The sequence below is a fragment of the Rhinolophus ferrumequinum genome, chromosome 25 (genome assembly GCF_004115265.2).
Source record: "Rhinolophus ferrumequinum isolate MPI-CBG mRhiFer1 chromosome 25, mRhiFer1_v1.p, whole genome shotgun sequence".
Classification (NCBI taxonomy): domain Eukaryota; kingdom Metazoa; phylum Chordata; class Mammalia; order Chiroptera; family Rhinolophidae; genus Rhinolophus; species Rhinolophus ferrumequinum.
Window position 1 is genome coordinate 10,653,234 of NC_046308.1, and position 21,454 is coordinate 10,674,687.

General features: G+C 43.3%; 1 protein-coding gene across 1 annotated transcript in view; it reads left to right on the top strand.

Annotated features, from left to right (window-relative positions):
- Window positions 1–13,270: 13,270 nt before the first annotated feature.
- FBXW8 (F-box and WD repeat domain containing 8) overlaps window positions 13,271–21,454 on the top strand; it is a 109,557-nt gene continuing 101,373 nt past the window's right edge. Inside the window, exon 1 of the mRNA XM_033097580.1 lies at window positions 13,271–13,681. Coding sequence (XP_032953471.1) covers window positions 13,364–13,681 — 318 coding nt within the window. The 5' untranslated portion in view covers window positions 13,271–13,363. The remainder of the gene's footprint in view (window positions 13,682–21,454) is intronic.

Below are 21,454 nucleotides of genomic sequence, written 5' to 3' on the forward strand. Positions count from 1 at the left end.
TAGCTCTGTGGGCCATTCCACCCCGCCCCCCCTGGCCTCAGGAGATGGTTGGAGATAGATGTGTGGCCAGTTTCCTGCCTCCTGCAGAAGGAAGGCCCTTTCTTAGGTGTGGTCTGGGACTGTTCCTGAGAGCCGAGCCTGGTGTCTATTTCTTCAGCCCTCTCACCAAACCTGTAAGCAACTTAACTCAGTGTGATCATTGCTTTTCTGTCCTCTACAGTTGAACACTGACTGATGCACAATAGATTAGCAAATGAAAATCCAGGACCTATGGGATATATGTTCCCAGAGCCCCTCCCAGGAGATAAAATAGTAAGGGACTCTGCAAAGTGGGGAGATGCATGGAAAAGAGTAGGACAATTGATGAATAACTCTGGCATGCACTGTGGTGCACTTCTCAGAACTCCTCAGCAGTGATTTTTCCATTTTTGCTGTACCTGGGGAGCTTTTTTAAATCCTGAGGCTCAGGACACACCCCAGACCTATTAAATCAGAATGTCTGGGGTGGGAGCCAGACAGCAGTAGCTTTGACAGATCCTAAAGTAATTCCAATGTGCAGCCAAGTTGAGGACACACTTCCCTTTGGGAAGGAAGGAGGTATTTCCAGGTGCTATAAGTGTTGCTGGAAGACCGCCCCCAGCTGTTAGTCCCATGTGGGATAGATGGCTTCAGTTGTAGAAACTGCCTCGCCCAAGATTGTGTTTCCTTCTAGGGGCCGTCTGTATCCACTGACTCATTAACATGGGGGTGTAAAGGCCTGGTCCCTTTGCCACAACTTGCGACAACTTTAAGGTACAGCACGCCCGGTCACAAGCACCACATCACAGCTCAACTTTTCCCTGTGCCCAATCCTGCTCCTTTCTCCTCCTTTCCACAGGTGGCACTCCCAAGGCCGTCCCTAATAAATCTGTATGCCAGTCTCCAGCTTAGATTGGTTCCTCGGAAACCCTACAATAACCATGACAATAAGTATGTTCGATGTTCCACCTTTGTTCAAATGCAAGTCCTGACACCTAAGTCAAAAGACAGATGACTGAACAAACCAAATGTGGTCTATCCTTACAATGGAAGAGTATTCAGCCTTAAAAAGGAAGGTAATTCTGACACCATCTACAACGTGGATGAATCTTGGAAACACTACACTAAGTGAAATAAACCAGACACAAAAGGGCAAATACTGCATGATTTCACTTATATGAGGTACCTAGAGCTGTCAAATCCATAGACAGACAGTGGAATAGTGGGTGCCAGGGGCTGGGAGGAAGGGAGACGGGGAGTGAGAGCTTAATGGGGACAAAATTTCAGTTTGGGATGATGAAAAATTTCTGGAGATGGTGGTGGGGATGGTGGCACAACGTGGTGGGTGTACTTAATGGCCCTGAATTCTCCACTTAAAAGTAGTTAAGATGGTAAATTTTATGTTATACATATTTCTGCACAATTGAAAAATTGCCAACCCCCAACACATCATCATGATTCCAAATCTGAAAACCTAACCTTGTTATTAATCTTTTCCTTTACTTATTCCAACAACTTTTAAATCCGTCGAATTTCAGATTTGAAAAGTCCCCAGGAAAATCATCTCAAGATGTGGGGTCCCTGGAACAGCAACATCAGGAATGTGTGAGAATTTGTTTGAAGTGTAAATTCTTGGGCTGCACCCAGACCCCCTCAGTTAGCCACTCTGCGTGTGTGTGTGTGTGTGTGTGTGTGTGTGTGTGTGGCCTCATTAGTCTAGATTGTCTTTTATATTTTGCCAATGAGGAAAGCAGGGGTAATAGAAGTCAAGTGACTTGCCCAAGATTACAGAGAGAGGGAGGCAGGGAGAGAAAAACACCAGCAAGAGAAGTCTGAAGCTTTGATTGACAGCCTGAGTTTACTTCTATCCTTGCACTTCCCACAGCGAAAATAAATTCTTTTTAGCTAAAGTCGTTTTAAGTTGGATTTCTGTCTTTCAACCTAAGAATCTTCCAGGATGATGTTGAAAAGAAGTGGTAAGAGGGAACCTCTTTGCCTTGTTTCTGACCTTAGTAGAAAAGCTTCTAGTTTCTCACCGTCAGGTATGTTAGCTGGAGGTTTTTTGCAGATAGCCTTTATCTAGTGGAGGTAATTCCCCTCTAGTCCTAGTTTACTGAGAGTTTTCATGAATGGGTGTTGGATTTCGTCACATTCTTTTCCTGCATCTATTGATATGATCGAGTAATTTTTCTTTTTCAGCCTGTCAATGTGATGGATTACATTAATTGATTTTTGAATGGTGAACCAACCTTGCAGACCTGGGATAAATCCCACCTGGTTGTGGTGTATCATTTTTTATACACGTTGTTGGATTTGACTTGCTAATATTTTGTTGAGAATTTTTGCATCTGTTCATGAAAGATATTAGTTTATAGTTTTCTTTTCTGGTAAGGTCTTTGTCCAGTTTTAGTATTAGGGCAATGCTGCCCCGTAGAATGAGTTAGGAAGTATTCCCTCTGCTTCTACCCTCTGAAAGAGATTGTAGAGACTGGTATAATTTGTTCCTTAAATGTTTGGTAAAATTCGCCAGTGAACCCGTTTGGGCCTGGTGCTTTCTATTTTGGAAGGTTGTTAATGATTGATTCAATTTCTTTAATAGATATAAGCCTATCCAGATTGTCTATTTCCTCTTGATTTAGTTTTGGCAGATTTTATCTTTCAAGGAATTGGTCCATTTCATCTAGGTTATCAAATTTATGGGCAGAGTTGTTCATGGTATCCCTTTATTATCCTTTTAATGTCCATGGGATCTATAGTGATATCCCCTCTTTCATTTGTGATGTTAGTAATTTTACATCCTCTCTCTTGTTCTTAGTTAGCCTGACTAGAGGCTTATCAATTTTATTGATCTTTTCAAAGAAACAGCTTTTGATTTTGCTGCTTGTCTCTATTGAGTTCCTCTTTTTCATTTCATTGATTTCTGCTCCAATCCTTACTGTTTCTTTTCTTCTGCTTACATTGGATTTCACATGCTCTTCTTTTTCTAGTTTCCTAAGGTGGAAACTTAGATTATTGATTTTAGATCTTTCTTCTTTTCAAGTATATGCATTTAATGCTGTAAATTTCCTTCTCAGCACTGTCCTGCATGCCACAAATTTTGACAAGTTGTGTTTTCATTTTCATTTAGTTGAAAATGCTTTTAAATTTCTCTTTGGATGTCTTCTTCATGTGTTATTTAGAAGTGTGTTGTTTAATCTCCATATATTTGGGTATTTTCCCCAAATTATCTTTCTGTTATTGATGTCTAATTTAATTCTGTTGTGGTTTACAGGCAGACACTGTATTCTTTCTATTCTTTAAAATTTTTAAGCTGTGTTTTATGGCCCAGAGCGTGGTCTGTCTCGGTGAATGTTCCGAGTGAGCCTAAGAAGAATGTGTATTGTACTGTTGTTGGATGAAGTGGTCTGTCTGTAGGCGTCCATTATGCACAGTTGATGGATGGTGGTGACGATGAAGGTATGTCCTTACTGATTTTCTTCCTGCTGGATCTGTCCTTTTCTGATAGAAGGGTGTTCAAGTCTCCAACTATGAGAGTGGATTCATCTGTTTCTCCTGACTATTCTACATCAGTTTTTGCTGCACACAATTTGATGCTTTATTGTTAGGCACATACAAGTTAAGGATTGTTATGTCTTCTTGGAGAACTAATCCCATTATCATTATGTAATGCCCTCTGTATCCCTGATAACTTTCTTGCTATGAAGTCTGCTCTGTCTAAAAATAACATAGCTACCCCTGTTTTCTTTTGATTAATGTTAGCATGGTATATTTGTCTCCATCCATTTATTTTTACTCTATATATCTCTATATTTAAAGTGGATTTCTTGTAAACAACATATATTGGGGCTTTGTTTTTTGATCCACTCTGACAATCTCTGTCTTTTCATTTGGTGCATTTAGACCATTGCTTTTCAAAATGGTATTGGTATGGTTGGATTCATATCTAACCATATTTGGTTAATAGCAACCATATTTGTTACTATTTTCTATTTGTTATTTGTTGCCCTTTTTCTTTATTGCTGTTTTTGTCTTCCACTCTTTTTCTGCCTTTTGTGGTTTTAATTGATCATTTTATATGTTTCTATTTTACTCCTTTCTTAGTATATCAGTTATACTTCTTTTTTTTTTTTTTTTACTATTTTTAGTAGTTGCCTTAGAATTTGCAATACACATTTATAACTAATCCAAGTCCACTTTCAAATATATTATACAACTTCACAGGTAGTGTGAGTACCTTATAATAACAAAATAATCCTAATTCCTCCCTCCCATCTCTTGTATCATTGCTGTCATTCATTTCACTTATATATAAGCATTCTTAAGCATATATGTGCATGCAATAAAATGTATACATAAACATACATAATTGAATTCATTGTAACTGTTATTTTTGAATAATTGATAATAATTGGAACTGTTTCCTACAGTGGTTTCCCCTTGTGGGTTTCTGCTCCAGTAAGTCGGGACTCGCTGTGTTTACCTGTCTGTTCCTGCAGCCTTGGGAGCCGTGCTTTGTCCTGTGTCCTCGCTTCTCTTACAGATTCAAGAAGAGTTGTTGATTTGTCATTCTGTTCAGCTTTTTAATTCTTAGGATGGAGTGGAGACTTCAAGGCTCGTGCAGAACCAGAAGTCCACCTAAGAATCTTAACCCAGTCTGGAGAAGGAGAAAGGCAGGGAAGGCTTCTTGGAGGAAGTGACCTCTAAAATAAAACCTGGTAGGGTTAGGCCGGTGCAAGTGAGAGAAGATGAGAGTTCCAAGGAAGAGAGAGCATGATGGGATGGGAAGCTGTAAGAGGTTGAGAGGATTAGAGCTTAGAGGTGAGGAGGCAAAGTGTTGAGATATCAGGCTACAGAGAAGGGCTAGAGTCAAACTTTAGAAAGTCTTATATGGCATTGACCTTGGAGAAATCTTGTGAAACTGGATATTAAGATTCACAACACTGACACGTCTCCAAAGAATGCAGGCACATAATAGACATCCCTGACTTCATCCTCGTGACGGCTCCTGTGATGTCTACCTGCAAAGTGCTTGAGATAATTCTGAGCGGCTTAGGGCACTTTGCTGCTATTAAGTGCCCATATAAATCGCAACTGATTGGATCAAATGTTTGATTTCCTATTTTTCTTTCCATTTGTGTGTCACCTGCAATTAGAGTTCCAAAGTGCTCAGTGCACCAAAGTGCTCCAAGTGATTTTTCTATGAAAACAGAAAGCAGGAGACCAACAACGACATCCCTCACTTTTTTTTCCGACTGCGCTATGGCCACCCCCTCACTTCTTCCTTAAAGGAGTGAATTCATCTTTCTCTGTGCTACTGTGTGTCTATGTGTGTGTGTGTGGTTGTGCATGTCTTTATTACTTGCAGCCTCTTCAGCAAGACAGCGGTTTATTGAGTATCTATTATGTGTGGACACAAACCTCAGAAATCCCTCTGCCCTCTCCTGGTTCCATCATTCATGGATTAATTCGTTCATTCATTCATTCATTCAACCAACAATTATTGAGCACATCCTAGGAACCAGACTCTGTGTGAGGGGCTGAGAACCCGGGACAAACAAGATAGATGTGGTTCCCACCCTCAGGGAGCCTACATTCTACGGGGGGAGACACACAAATAAATAATAAAGAAAACTATTTACCCCTGAAGGGAAGGCTCAATTTCAGTGATATAGAAAATTGTGTGTGGACACATTCCTTAGATGAGGTGCTCAGGATGGCTTGTCTGAGGAGGTCACATGTCAGCTGAGAGCGGAAGGGTGAAGGAGGGCAGCTGTGTTCAGGAGTGATGTGGGAATGGTATTTTAGGAAGAGGGAAGTGTGTGCAAAGGCCCCTGAGGTGGAAAAGGGCGTAGCTTCTTCAGACCACAGATAGGTTTGAATAGGAAGGTGTACACGCTGAATTCTCATACACTGCTCGTCGGGATATAAAGCAGTACAGCCACTTTGAACAAACAAAGTGTAGCTGTTCCCCAAATGATTAAACATGATTAAAAGTGATTTAACCCAGCAATTCCATTCCTAAGAATTCCTTAGAATTCCATTCCGAAGAGAAATGAAAACCTGTACGTGAATGTTCATAGCAGTGTTATTCACAGTCGCCGAAAGGTGGAAACAACCCAAATGTCCATCAATGGATGAATGGATAAACAAAATGTGGTCTATCCATACAGCAGAATATAATTCAGCCATAAAAAGCAATGATGTACCGATACATTATACAACGTGGATGAACCTAGAAACCACTTTGTCAAAGGACCACATATTACGTGATTCCATTTAGTGTATGAAATGTCCAGAATATAGAAATCTATAAAGATAGAAAGTAGAACTGTGGTTGCCTTGGGGAGAATTAGGGATGATGGCTAACAGGAGTTGGGTTTATTTTTTGGGGTGGTGAAAATGTTCTAAAATGTGGTGATTATTGCACATATCTGTGAATATTCTAAAAGCCATTGAATTGTACACTCTACATGAATGAATTGAACAGAATGTCAATTATACCTGAATAAAGCTGTTTGTAAAGATGATTTTGTTTGTTCTTTCAGGAACAGTGGTGTATTAAAATAGAGGAGTGTCCTGATCTGATTCACTTTTGCAAAAGCTGTCTAGCAGGTGTGTGATCCATTGCCGGGAGCAGAGTCAGGGAGACCAGTAAGTAAGTATAGCGGAGTAAGTATAGTGATCCAGGTGCCATGATGGTGTTTTGGACTTGGAGCTGCCCAATTCAGCCAATAAAATACAGGACGCCTCGTTACATTGGAATTTTAGATAAGCAAAGAATTTTTTTTTTTAGTATAAGTATGTCTCACATATTGCATAGGACATACTTGTACTAAAAGTTATTCTTTACTTATCTGAAAGTCAAATTTTGCACGGGCATACTTATACCAAAAAAAGTTGTCTATCGGAAATTCCGATTTAATGGGGCTTCTGTACTTTTATCTGGTAACCCTACTTGGACTAGGATGGAGGCAGGGGAGAAGGAGAGAAACGAAACGGTTCAAGATATATTGTGAAGGTAGACATGTCAGGACTTGCTGATGTGAGAAGAAAAGGAGAGCGAGAACCTGATGCTTTCTGGTTGAAGCATCAGGCTAGTGGTGTCCTTTGCTGAGACAGGAAAAATGTGGTTGGGGTTGCAAAAAAACAAGTGGGGAGGGATGATTTGCAATAAAAAAAATAACGTTGGGCTCCTTGTTTCATCAGAGTTAGGGGCAAAGTCATGCTAACAACCAGAATGTCTTTCCTTCCTGTGAGCCCTGACTGGGACGGCGTCAGGAAAAACTCATGCTTGTTTTGGTGCGTGGCTTCTGAGGTGACGAAATGGCTTCTTGCAGTCTCAGAGTCTGAGCTGGAGTGAGAGCATCCATCCTGCAGACCCATGGCTTCTTCCTTCTGTGACAGCGGGGGTTGAACAAAGCCTCTCTGATGAGCCTCAGACTGGAGCTGAATTTTCAAGACAAATAAAAGGGACCCAAAGACATAAGCTGTTCCTTCTCTGGAGGAGGGTAAGGCTTTCAGAGGGAAGGGTCTTGGAACCAGGATGGAGCAGTGAAAGTGGGGAGGAGGGAGCTTCAGTAAAAGCAGGAGAGGGGGGCAGCTGGTTAGCTCAGTTGGTTAGAGTGAGGTGCTCTTAACAACAAGGTTGCTGGTTCGATCCCCACATGGGCCACTGTGAGCTGTGCCCTCCATGACTAGATTGAAACAACTACTTGACTTGGAGTTGATGGGTCCTGGAAAAACACACTTACAATAAAAAAATTAAAAAAAAATTAAAAGTTTAAAAAAATAAGAAAGAAAAAAATAAAAATAAATAAAAGCAGGAGGGGATTGGGGAGAGAGAAAGAGAGGTGGGGAGTGGTGTCCAAATGGAACAACCTCCTTTAGAACCACTGTAACTGCAGCTGAATCCCTTTTTTTTTTATATGCAGTATTACAAACAAATGGAAATATTGAAGGGAAAGTGCTCAAGAACAAGCAAAGTGTTCCTTGCTACAGACGGTTTTTCTTTTTTTAAAAGCCAAGGTTTTTTTTTAGTTTGTTTTCCTCCACAGAATTTTATATTTGCTAATATGAAGGCATAAAACAGCAGCAAAGGACAATAATGCCTAGAGTGATGAGTACATCGGGGTCCTGTTGATATCAAAATGGCTACTTATATCATTCGGATGTTTTACTTAAAGTTTGCTTTTTTTTTTTTTTTTAAGGAGGGCACAGCTCCCAGTGGCCCGTGAGGGGATCAAACCTGCAACCTTAGTGTTATTAGCACCACACGCTAACCAACTGAGCTAATCAGCCACCCCTTAGTTAAAGTTTCTTAGTTAAAGTTTCCAAAGTTTCTAAACTTAAAGTTTCTAAAGTTTCTAATCTTGCCTTTTATTGGTTCCTGTATTAGTCTCCTGGTGTTCTCCAAACACTAGTGACCCCAAGTGAGGGGTCATTCTCCAGTCCCTCCTTGCAAGAGCTAAGGAGATCTCCTAATGAAAGTTGAAAGGAGTTTTGTCCTAATCATGGATTGTTCAAGAATGAACTACTGTGGGGTTTGAAGGCTACTGAATGCAACTTACTGTTTTAATAAAAATCTTTGTTCTTCAAAAAGTGGAATTTGTTGCTCATAATTTGCTGATTTTTAGAAGATCTGGACTAAGATCCAAGATTTGTTGGGTGGAGCAGAGTATTGGTTTCCCACACTGGATGAATGGGAATCCAATTTCTACAATCCACACCTGGCCCACTTGCCTCATTTTTGATTCCTGGAGTCACTGGTAGGCTATTTGAGTCTGCAGTCACTGACGGGCTTCTGCGGTAGGCTCAACAATGGTCCTCAAAGATGTCCAGGTCTTAATCCCTGGAGCCTGTGAATGTTACCTTAGATGATAAAAAAGTTTTGCAGATGTGACTAAATTAAGGATCTTGAGATGAGGAGAGCATCTTGGATTATTCAGTGGGCCCAGTGTCATCACAAGTGTCCTTAGAAGAGGGAGGCAGAGGGAGATTTGAATACAGAGGCAGAGGGCATGCGATGACTAAAGCAAGAGGCTACACTGCCAGCATCTTTGAAGATGGAGGAAGGAGCCACACACCAAGGAATGCAGTGCCGGGAGCTGGAAAAGGCAAAACATCAGATTTACCTCTAGGGCCTCTGGAGAAAGCACGATCCTGCCAGCACACCTTGATTTCAGCCCAGTGAAAGGGATTTTGGACTTCTGGCTTTCAGAACAGTAAGAGAATAACTGTGTTGTTTTAAGCCAGTTAATGTGTTGTTACAGCAGCAGTGGAAAACTGAGAAGCCTTCTTACCTTGCACATGAGAACAAACCAATTAACAGTCTCGGCTTTTGTCCCCAATCCTCACTACTGTTTCAAGACCTACCTGACACTGCAATAAAAACCTTCTAGCACCTTAGTACACAGTGTGTGACTGGTCCAAGGAGGACAGTGAGACAGGAGGTACTTGAGGGAAGAATGGTGGCCATTTTTCAGCCATCTTTCTGGGGCTCTGGCAGACTTAAGCTGGGGGTTCCGAGGGGAAATGAACCACATATCAACAATGATAGCCCTGTAGGTGTTTTAGTTTGGCCCAGTATCCCTTCCTCCTTCTTCTGTGTTGGGGATCTCTGCCACCCCTCACCCCCCACCCCCCACTTCATGTGGTCCAGAAAATCCAGCCCCTTGTAAGCCCTGTGCCCCAACTAAGGGTTGGAAATGTGACCAAGCCAGGCCATTCATACGGTCTTCTGGGATAGTGGTTCTCCAACCACATCGTGTATCAGCATCACCTGGGAGGACTGTGAAAACACACACCGCTGGGGTTGCATCCCCAGAGTTTCTGACTCAGTAGTCTGAGAATTTGCATTCCTAGCAAGTTCCTGGGTGATGCTGGTCCAGGGGCATCCTGAGAACCCCTGCTCTGGGAATTTGATTCCCCAAAGATGGAAAGCAGATGGTTCATGCCTTCCTATAATGAAAGCCCTGGATCTGAGCTGATTCTGGCTATTCTGAGGGTCTGCTTATTTTTCTCTTAACTTTGTGAGCGATCCTCCAAATTCAATTCCTTTTTTGCTTGCAACCGAAGAACTTTAATGGATTGAACTTGCAAGGAACACTCTTGATATGGAAAAAAGGTGGGGCTCGTGGAACACCAGACATAGGTTAGGCGTAGTCTCCATCTGCCATGACCACATGAATAAGGATCATACCCAGCATTTACCAAAGACCTACTATGTGCCATATGGACAATAGGGAGTTTTACAGGCATTTTATCAGCCTTACTGTCACTGTGAAGGGAAGATATTTTTATCTTTAATTTTTCAATTGAGGACATGGAGGCCCAAGCATTTGCTATTGGAGAGAGATAAAAACAAGATAAATATTGTCAGTGAATGGTAGACAATATTGTCAAAAGGACAGTATTTTCCTTCTTAGCATATTTCTCTTTTTCTTTTTCCCTGGGTGCCTAATGGCACTCTTAGCCTGCCTGCACTGTCCCTGTAAAAGTCTTTTAAACAGGCAAGAGGAAACATTGATTTTTGACTATCATAATTAGGTGTTTACAAATTTTCCAGTTTGCTTCTTGTTTTAAATATTAAACGTTCCATAAATTCTAGAGCTATCAGAAGAGCCATATTTGGCTTTTGACCCACAAGTAGATAATCAGAACAAGTTTGGCTCCTGCAATTCATATTGAAAGCATTGAAAATGAAATGGGATTGTTAGATGAATGGGGAAAAATAGCTCATGGTCTATCTAGTTTAATTACAAAAAGAACACTTACTTCTATTCAACATTTCTTAAGGCCCATATCACATCGTCTTGACTGATCTTTTCTTTCCGTCATTGCTGTAGCAACTAGCTTTGTGCTCAGGTAACCTGACGATCCCTCCTATTAGCGGCACAGAGTATCTCTTTTTGCCCCAGGGTATCTCTGCTTCCTTGGTGTGGGACAGACATGGGAATCCATTTACTTATACTGTATCTGGAAATGGGAGATTATGAAAAACTCATGACTTAACCTGTCTCTAATTGAGGATGAACCAGTGGATAAAATGCTCCTGTCTTCCAGTTCTATCTCTTGGGAGAACAGTCCTGAGTTGTGTTCTTCAAGGTGCCTTAGGAGATCCCAGTGGGATGGAGTGTAAGCTTCCCACAGCAGGACCAACTCAAGAATGATCTTTAGCTGTTCCTCCTTCCTGTTTGACTCTTCGTGGTCCCCCACGCCTATTCTCTGGAATGACTTTCACAAATAACTAGCTACCTGCAAGCCTATGTCTCAGATTTTGCTTTCTGGGGGATCCCAGGCTAGGACAACATGCACTGTAGAAAGAATACACAGATACCAAGAAAGAATGCTCTATCACCCATAATCCTGTCCTCTCTAAAGATCTGTTAAGATTTGAGTGTATATTCTTTTTAAATGCATGCACTTTTTTTTTTTTTTAAAGACACTAGTGAGATCCTCCTGGATATATGGTTGTGTAGCCTCCCTTTTTTCTGGCTATATTGTGAAAATCTTTTCATGTGATTCAATTTTCTTTTCCAATGTGATATTTAATAGCTACACAGTTTTTCATTTGTTGATTCATTATTTATAGAGCAGCTACTGTGTCCCGGGCATTGTTTTGAGTGCTGAAGACATTGCAATAAACAAATAGATCAGATCTTTGCTCTCATGGAACTGACATTCCAGTTAGGATCTTTCCTCCATTCTAATAGGACAACATTTATTTAGCCAATGCCCTGTTTAGATTGCTTCTGATGTTCAGTACTACTGTATATGTGCTGCCGAAGCGAGCACATGATTTTCAGTACTATAAACAATGCTTCTGGGAACATCCTTGAGGGTATTCTTTGAACTCTCCTCAATTTTCTTAGGATAAATTCTTAGAAGTGGAATTGCTGGGAGAAAGGGGATGTGAGAAAACGAGGGTGCTGGGATTCTCACCTAGCTTTGTCTGTCTAACTCTGGAGCCCAGGCTGGTAATATCACTGAACAGAAAAAAAATCATGGTAACAAGAATCCTGGCTCTGCAAATTGCCAGCTACTATGTGATTTTGGGCTCAGTTTCTTCATCTGCAAAGTGTGCACAATAGTTCTTATCTTAAGGGGTTGTTATTTATTCAGTAAATATGTATTGAGCACATACTAATAGCTGACCTCCAAGCTAAGAATTGACAGTACAGGGGCCAGCCCGGTGGCTCAGGCGGTTAGAGCTCCGTGCTCCTAACTCCGAAGGCTACCAGTTCCATTCCCACATGGGCCAGTGGGCTCTCAACCATAAGGTTGCCGGTTTGATTCCTCGAGTCCCACAAGGGATGGTGGGCAGCGCCCCCTGTAACTAGCAAGGCAACTGGACCTGGAGCTGAGCTGTGCCCTTCACAACTAAGACTGAAAGGAAACAACTTGACTTGGAAAAAGTCCTGGAAGTACACACTGTTCCCCAATAAAATAAAAAAAAGTCCTGTTCCCCTTCCCCAATATAATCTTAAAAAAATAAAAATAAAAAGAATTGACAGTCCAGTAGGGAAGGGAGATATTAATAAACAATCGCAGAAATATAAAATTACAAATTGTGTTCTGTGCTATGGGGGGGGCGGCGTGAAGGGGAGGCAGGGGTTGGAAATTAAGTGAGGTATGAGCTGAGATATGAAAGATACAGGAGTTAACCACGTCCAAGTGGGAAGAAAAATTCCCTGCGGAGAAAACGGCAGGTACAAAGTATTTTGAAGACCGAGTGGGACTGTATGCTGCTTTCTTTCCCATCTCATAGGCCTTGCACTTGTACTCGTAGTTCCTTAGGGAAATATCTCTTCTGAGGTCTGATTTCCCACGGCTGGTTTCTTTCATTTAGCTCGTAGGTCGCATGACATCTCAGATGGTCATTCTCTGTCCATCCTTCTAAAGTTAGCCCTTCCATCCCCATCCCTTGCCTCGTTTTACTGTCTTACTTTATTTTCGTCAAAACACCTACCACTAATTCAAACATTCATATTCACTTGTTTAACGTGGATTTGGGGAGGGGGGCAGATTTAAAGTCTCCCTTCCCAGCGCCTAGCATGTAAGAGTTGCCCCACGCATGTTCGTTGGATAAAGAAATAGCGCTTGGCGCAAAGGCTGCGTTTCCCGAAAGCCACAGGCAGCAAAGCAGACAGGCTGGGCGCGGGCTCAGGGCACAGAACCACCAGGGCCGGGGACAGCGTGCGGGGCACGCCGGGGGCGGGGCCGCCCACCGGAACCCAAGTGTCGTGGCGCCTCCAGTTTCCGGCCGAGGGGGACACTTCCCGCGGAGGGACTGTCCCGTGGCACCCGGCAGGGCCGCGGAGGACGTGGAAGGCCGGGAGCGGCGGCGATGAACAACCCCAGCCTGGACGAGTTCCGCCGGTGCTGGCAGGAGGAGCTGGCGCAGGCCCAGGCTGTGCGGAAGCGGCGGCGGCCGGAGGCTGCGGAGCGGCGGCCGCGGAGGCCCGATGTGGGCCCCGGACGCGGGGAGCAGGCCTCGGGGTACCTGGCGCTGGCCCAGGGCCTTCTGGAGGGTGCGGGGCGGCCCCCAGCGGCGCGGGTGACCCGGACCGAGAGGCAGGATGCGGCGAGCCGTTCGCGTTCCCCGCCGGCCCGTGAGGGCGCCGGGGGCGGGGAGCAGCTGGTGGACCAGCTCATCCGCGACCTGGTGAGTGACCGTCGCCCCCGCCTGAGGCCCGGGCCGGCCCCCTGTACACATCCCCCAGTGAGCTGGACTGGAACTCTGTGTGCCACCAGGATGGGGAGAAAACCGAGTCGAGGTACACACACCTCTGGTTGTTTATGCATCGAGTATCTCTGGAAGCAGTGGGTCCCAACTGGGGGCGATTTTTGTCCCCCGATTTGGCAGTGTTTGCAGACTTGTGTGGATGTCACGACCGGGAGGTGGGAAGCGCGTCGCTGCGAGCAGAAGCCCTGGATGCTCGTGAACATGCTACATTGAAGAAGTCTGACAGATGTTAAAAAAAAAAAAAAGTGCTTTGGAAAGGTGACTTAGCACCTGGTAAGGTGCCCAGGTCAGTCCAGATCTATGCAGGAGTTACTCCAATGGAAGTACATTTGTAGGCTGAGGCAAGACCAGCCCGTGGGAGGAGACATAAACGGGAAAGATTATTAGGACAAAGGTACATTGGGGGCCTCACAGCTGAAATCGTCCCCACCGAACGTGACAGGGTCTTCAGGTTTCAGAACAATCCCGGGAGGTAGGCATTGTTAGTCTTCGTTTACAAGTGAGGGAAACTCAAAGAGCTCGTCTTAATTAGCCCCTGCATACCTACCCAGCTGGTAAATTCCAAGACTTGAATTTGGATCCGGGTCTGTTGGGCTCTGTATTTCACCAGGTAGGAGTTTCCCCAACTTGACTTGGTGTAAGACTCACTTTAGGCATTATTAAAACACAGGTTCTGGCCCCTCTCCAGACCTGCTGCCTCCATCTCTAGACGAGGGGCCCAAAAATCTGGTGGCTGGGATGATCAGGCAAGTTGGAGACACTGTTCTCTGCTGTGTAGTTTCCTTTGGTTTGAGGTCCTGTTTTCCCAAGGCTTTCCAGCCCTTACACTCCTGAGGCACTGATCCCAAAAATAGTGGGGCCCTAAATGAAGTATTCTAAAAATGGGAGGGGCCTAGCCTGCTGGAGGATGCAAGGGGCATATCAGCATCTAAGTTTCTATGTAGTTAGCGAAAGCCTGCACTGGAATGTGTGCCTGCAGATCTCTGTCCCTTTCAGAATCTCCACATTAGGTACTGCGCGGCTCTACACTGCAAGCAGCAGCCAACCTTGGGGGCACCGCTAATTTTACTTTTAGTGTTTTGCAATCATCAGTAACACTGCTATAAATAATAATTCATTGTGTGCTTACAAGCTGTCTCCTTGGTGCTGTCTCAAAGCTTTAGAGACATTATCTTCTTCAGTTCTCCCAACTACCCTCTCGAATGGCCACCGTTAGCCCCATTTGGCAGATGAGCACTAGGAAGGTAATTGATGTTTTTAAAGGGCAGTAAACCTGCCCCCCTATCTTAAGTCTGAGAAATGATGGTAACCTTTCTGGAAAAGGCTTGGATTCATAATTCATTGGTTATAAGCCTCAAAGCCCACAGAGGTCAGGCTGGTAGTGCAAATGAGTGAAGTAGCCTAGGTCATTTGGTCCTTTTTCTCCTAATTCATTAGGTGTTTCGTTATGCATCTTTTCCAGATTTCAGCCATACTTCTGTAATGATTTGTTTTATAATGGCTATTGTGCTTTTTATCCCATTAAATATTATAGTATAGAATTTGTCTTCATGCTATCCCTAAAGAAAAATACTCAGTTATTTTTCTTGAAACATAGCCCTCCTCATGGTCTTGTTTTTCCACTTTTTAAAGTCTTTTAAAAAATCAAAGTCTGTATTGAACTGTATGAATGATAAATGTACAGCTTGGTGAATTTTCAAGAGTGTACATATCCATGTAAACAGCACCCAGATTACAGAACAGCATCAATAGCTTATCAGAACCCCCGCATGGTCGCTTCTACCCATGGGTGACCGCTCACCTGACTTCTAACACCTTATTTTAGGTTTGTCTGTTTTTGAACTCTGTAAGTAGAATCATACAGCATGTCCTCTTTTGAGTCTGGGTTCTTGCGCATAGCATTACGTGTGAGATTTATCCCTGTGAATATGTCATATTTTATTTATTCTACTGCTGATTGACATTATTGATAACTAGTTTTTTCTTAGCCAATTCGGAACTATTAGGAATAGTGCCGCTGTGAACATTTTGTACATCTTTTGGAACGTGTACCTCGTTTTTCTAGGGGATACACCTAGTTGTGGAATTGCTGGGTCATGAAATATGCATACGTTCAGCCTGAGTAGATATTGACAAACACTTTTCCAAAACGATTGGACTGGTTTTCTCATTTCAGATAGTAACTCAAGTATGCGGACTGTAGTATTTCAAGTTCTTCTTTGCCATAAAAATAACAGCACCCAACTGAGATAGCACAGGGCAACTGAACTTAACCCCAACGTGGTAAGATGACAGGGACAAACTGGGAGATGCATGCTGCGGCTGGGCTAAAGGTGGTATTCACTGCCCAGGTCAGCTGCTTGTTGCCCTGGAGGAATGTAGTCCCAGTGTTGCAGAGTCTTGAGATTTTCGTTTTTAAATTGGGAATATGTATTTTCATGTGGACTGTCTGTTTTCCTGCATAAAAAACACCCAAAACTTTGGATTAAAACTACAGGATTTAGCTCATCATGTTGCAGGGTGGCAGTTTGAGCTGGGCATGGCTGGGCTCCCTCAAATGTCTGAGATTGGCTGCTGGCCAGCTAGGCAGCGCTGCTTCTGGGGGTTGTCTAGTAGTTGTGTGTGTGTGTGTGTGTGTGTCATGGGCGTCTCCTCATCCAGCAGCGTAGCCCTGGGTCGGGGGCCTTCTCATAGTTAGGAGAGGAGGCTTCTGAAATCTCTGCCTAGATCCTGTTTGTTATTGTCACATTGGCCAAAGCAAGCCCTGTGGCCAAGGCCAGAGTCAGTGGAGTTACCCAAATGCCTGGAAATAGAGGGGTACGAATAGAGTAGGGGCCGTTCATACGACAATCTTCCACAAACCCCTCCCAGTTTTAATTGTTGATAACTAATTTAAAAAATAACATTTTAAGTGCTGACACTACAGATTAAACAGAACCTGCTGGATCTGCCTTGGGGTCATGAGTTTGTGATCTTTGCCTTATGTCTTCCGGAAAATCCTGGCTTGATCCATGAGTAACTCTTGAAAAGGAAGATTTCGTTTTATTTGGGATGCCCCGGAAACTCACAGGCTGATCCAGTTGACATGAATGGAAAATAAAAATCTGCTACCACCTTCTCACATAACCCTCCCCCCTTTTCCCTCCAACTTTGAGACACTCCTCTGTACTAGTACATCCTATTGTATTTTTGTGCCGTGCGGTCTCTTTCACTTCAGGCTGCAGTATCATCACTGGAGTGAGAATAACTAACAAGTTAGCAGTCGAGGGTTAAGTTGCCTTTGGTGGGTAGGGGAACAGCACCACCTCAGAGTTCCATTTGGCCAGATACAGGCCAGACTTTTGAGGGACAAGCACGGTTGAAATGAAAACTTAGAAAAGAGTCTCCGTGAGCCTTGTCTGCTCTTGTGAAGCTTTTAATACTAGCACTTAGAAGCCACCTGTTTTTAGGTGGCGAGTTGGGAACACCTAAGTTATCGTCTTGGTATATGATTCAACTAGTGAGAGAAGTGATACACCTCTGGACAGAATTTCAGAGGTAGCAAGGAGGCACTTTCTCTTTTGTCTTCTGTTTGTCTCTCTTCAAAAAGTCAGGCTTTCGGTAGGTAGTGGACCCACTGGAGTATAATTGTAAATACGCTGCTTTTCTTCTTCACTGTGGTGGCTGTGATATCCAATTGCTTGATTTCATTTTTATTCAGGTGATATATCCAGACTCTGGGCTGCAGGCGGCCAGCACCCCACTCAAACTGACTTAAAAAACCCAAACTGGAATCTGTTGGTTCATGTAACTGAAATTCCAGGTGGTAGTGCTTGTTCTGGGTGCTTAGACAATGGGAAATCTCTCCATCTCTTGGTCCTGCTTGCCTTTTATTGGCTTGATTCTCAGGCAGGCTCTTCCTTCTTTGGGATAAAATGGCTACCGGCCACTGCAGTCTTACGTTCTGCCAGGTTAGCGACCAGGGAAAGACAGCATCTGTTTTGTTTTCTGTAGCACATCATGGACTTTAGTTCCCATTGGTCCAGATTGGGTCCTGCATCCATCCGTGAGCCAATGACTGACTCAGATTGGCCAGGCTTGTATCCATTGCCCATTCCTAAAGATAAGAGTGGGGTCAGCCCCGTCGAAACTGTGTTGACCAAGAGTGAGAGTGGGGTGATGTCTTGAAAGAAGAGGGAATGGATGTTGGGCAGCAAACAACAGAAACAAGACATGTCCACTTTAAGTGAGTAAGTGTTTGAAGCAGCACGAAACTATGGGAATGTATTAATATGTGTTTTCTATTCATCAGACAAATATGCATTGGTCAGCTGGGCGCTGGGGAATCGACACTAAACGGAACGGATACTTCCTGACCTCAGGAGCCTACTGTCTTGCTTCTTTTAACTAAAAAGATGACATTAGTGGAAGCACGCTAGTCCTGGTCAGGAGTCCAGGCTCTAGAGTCAGGCAGTCCCAGGTTCAAATTCAGTCTCTGCAACTGACTGGCTGTTTGACCTTTGTCCAGTTAACTTGCCAGCCTTCCCTGTCACGTGAGTGTGATGCTCGTATCTGTCTTGTGAAGAGGCAATGAATCGGACGTGGGACACGGTTAGCACCCAGCCTGGCACACATCCAGGAAGCAGCCTACATATTGACGCTGTTGCTATGGTTATCATTAGTATTACGGAAGAGTTCACGTCACTTCCACTTCCTCGTTGCTAAGAGTTATCACTGATAAGCCCCTCGCTTCCCCACGTCTCGGATGGGGACTCCCTGGAGGTCAGGGATTCTTACTCTTGTACTTCTGCTTATGGTACGTAGTGCTGTAGGGACCTGTCTGCATTTGTCGAGTTGAGATAATAGGGGCAGAATGGCTGCTTCCAACAGTAACCTTATACAGAAGCTCCATGGTTATTGGAACCCCTGTGAACATTCAAAGCCTCCTTCAAGTTAGGATTTGGGTTTTCAGGCCTGATACGTTTTAATACTGCTGGCCAATATTTATTGCTCATTCTGCCAGTATTTAATTTGTCAGAGCCTACATGTGTGTTGTCAACAAGATAAATTGGACGGCTTTACTTCTGTTTTTAAGTTAGAAACAGGGAAACTTTCTAATATGAAATGAAAAGACAAATGGAATCAAATGTGAACTCATGAATTGTACCTGGAACGACAAGTCCCTTCCTCTTTGCTCTTCTTTGCCTTCCTTTTAACGCTCAGCTTGAATTCTCTCTCCTATGTTAATTCTTCCCTAATCCCTGCAGCCCAAAGTTCTCTTCCTTCTTCCTTTCCCCCAATAAAAAGTCCTGTGGTCAGTGCCATTCGTTTTTTTCCTGTTATGAATGAGCAGGTCTCTATTTGGGCACATTTTGAAATAAGCTCTGTGTATCCTAGAATAACTTGTAACTTAGGTCATCTCTTTGTTGGAAGGTTCTGCTGCTTGAAACCGTTTGGGCTTCATTCATTTCATTCCATAAATATTTATTAAGTGGCTTCTTAGGACCAGGCACTGTTCCAGGCACAGAGGAGACAGCAGTGAACCAGGCAGAAAAAAAAGAATTTACATGCTGGGGCAGAAGGGGCTAGAAAATGAACAAATAATTGTAAGGAATGAAGTCGTCTGGAGAAAAATGCAGCAGGTGAAAGGGATAGCGTGTGAACGTGTTTGGTAAGAGCTGTCATTTTAGATATTGCTATCCAACAGGGCCTTTGTGGGAAGGTCTCCTTTCGTGGAAGGAGGTGAGGGAGCAAGCATGCTGAGTTCTGGGGAAGGGGCTTCTAGGCAGAGACCTGTACGTGCAAAGGTTCTGCGGTGGCCGGGGCCAGCTGGTCCCATGGCCTCTGACCTGTGTGGTCATACAGGGCCCCAGGCTTAGAAGGAACCTGTGCTCCATTGAATACCGTATTGTTGCCGTCTTGAAATTCTTAATTATTTTCAAACAAGGGACCCCACATTTTTGTTTTACAGTAGGCTCTACAACTTATATAGCTGATCCTGTTGGTAGAAATGTGCTTGGAGAGTTGGGGACCTTTGACATGAAACCCTTTATTTACTCTTTGCACAAAGAAATCCATACCCACACTAGCCCGAAGCTTCTGACAAGGGAGTGCCTCCTCCCCCTGACTTCTCTCCTTCCCGGATCCAAAAGCTCTGATCCCAGCGTAGACTAAAAGGGGCTTTGAAAGCAGGGGTCGGCCTCTTCTGCCTGACACCCACGCTCTCCAGTGTGCACACAGCTTCCTGGGATTCCCCAGCACCTGGCCCCCCAGGCCTTTCCATTGGCATTTTCTGCCTCCGTTCCTTGTCAGAGTCAAGGAATCAGACCAGTAGGTGGTGAATGAGAACGGTTCTTGAAGTTGGAAGGCCCATAAAAAAGTGGTAAATCAAATCCCAGGGATTTGCTCTTATAGCGAGGCCTGGGGATTAGGTTAAAAGTAAGAGATAAATGGGCCTTTTGTGCACTGCTTGAGAGCTTAACCAGTCTTTATAGCATTGTTTCCTTGGAGAAATGATTTCAAAGTTCTAAATAGCTGACTTACTAATGAACTTCGGAATACCTTGGGGGCTGTCTATATTGTCTGTTGTTCTCTCCTGTTTTTATTCTGTTTTACATGGCGATGACTTATCTCTATAAAAGATTTTACCTCTTTGAGTGTGGACATCATTTCTTACATATTTGCAAGCAGTACTTCCCCCAACCCAGCAGCTGGCAGGGCCCTGAATTTAGACAACGTTTTGAACATAAAACACCTTATTTTAAAAATGTATTTTTATTTTTTTTATTTTTTTTTGGTCAGTGAAAATATCGCATCCTCATTGTAAAAAATGGTTAGGAGAAGAATGCAGAAGAACAGAAAAAACAAATCTCTGGTAGTGTCATTGCTCAGAGCCTCCTGCTTTGTATCAATAAAAACACCTATTTTGAGACAAGATCTGGACTGTAAATAAATGAATGCCAATTTATCTTGACAGTGTCTCAGACTTTTTTTCCCCACCCATTTTTTTCCTTTAAAGAACAGGTGAAACTGGGACCCGTCCATTGCTTCTGAGTGAGACTGGGGGTCTACTTCACTCAACTCTTGCAGTATGTGGAAAGTTGAGATAAGTAAGTTCCTTTAGAAAACAGTCTCGCTTCAGTCACAGGTCTAGCAGAAATGTTGTTGCATGGCTATTGTGTGAACTCGAGATGCGTTTCTCAGTTTCTTAAAACACCACCTAGAGAGATTTAGTGTTCTGTTTGCCTTGGAGATAGATATTGAGAACAAAACTTAAGGCACTTTCTTCACTTTTTACTGATTTGGCTCTTAGTAATTATCCCTTCTTCTACTAAACAAGAGAAGACAGATTGAATTTCTAACAGAAAAGCACAAATCCAATCCATTTACAGAATTAGTCTTACATTAGCCCATAGGAGTACAAGTCAGCCTCCCTGGGGATGGGTCTATTTGCAATTTCTCTTAGCATTTTTGGAGTAAGTCCAGTAGACTTTGGGAAAATCTAGTATTCACTGACTTTGAATTAACAAAGTAACATGACCCCTTTGTGGGTTTCTTTTCTTTTTCTTTTTTTCTTTTTGGCTTGATTGAGAAAGTATTGATTTTTATATCTGTATAATTTAGGGTTGTGGTTCTCAGCTTTTAGTGAGGATCCCTAAGGAAGAGATGCTTGAGCTCCACCTCTGGAAGTTTGGGGCAATAGATCTGAGACCC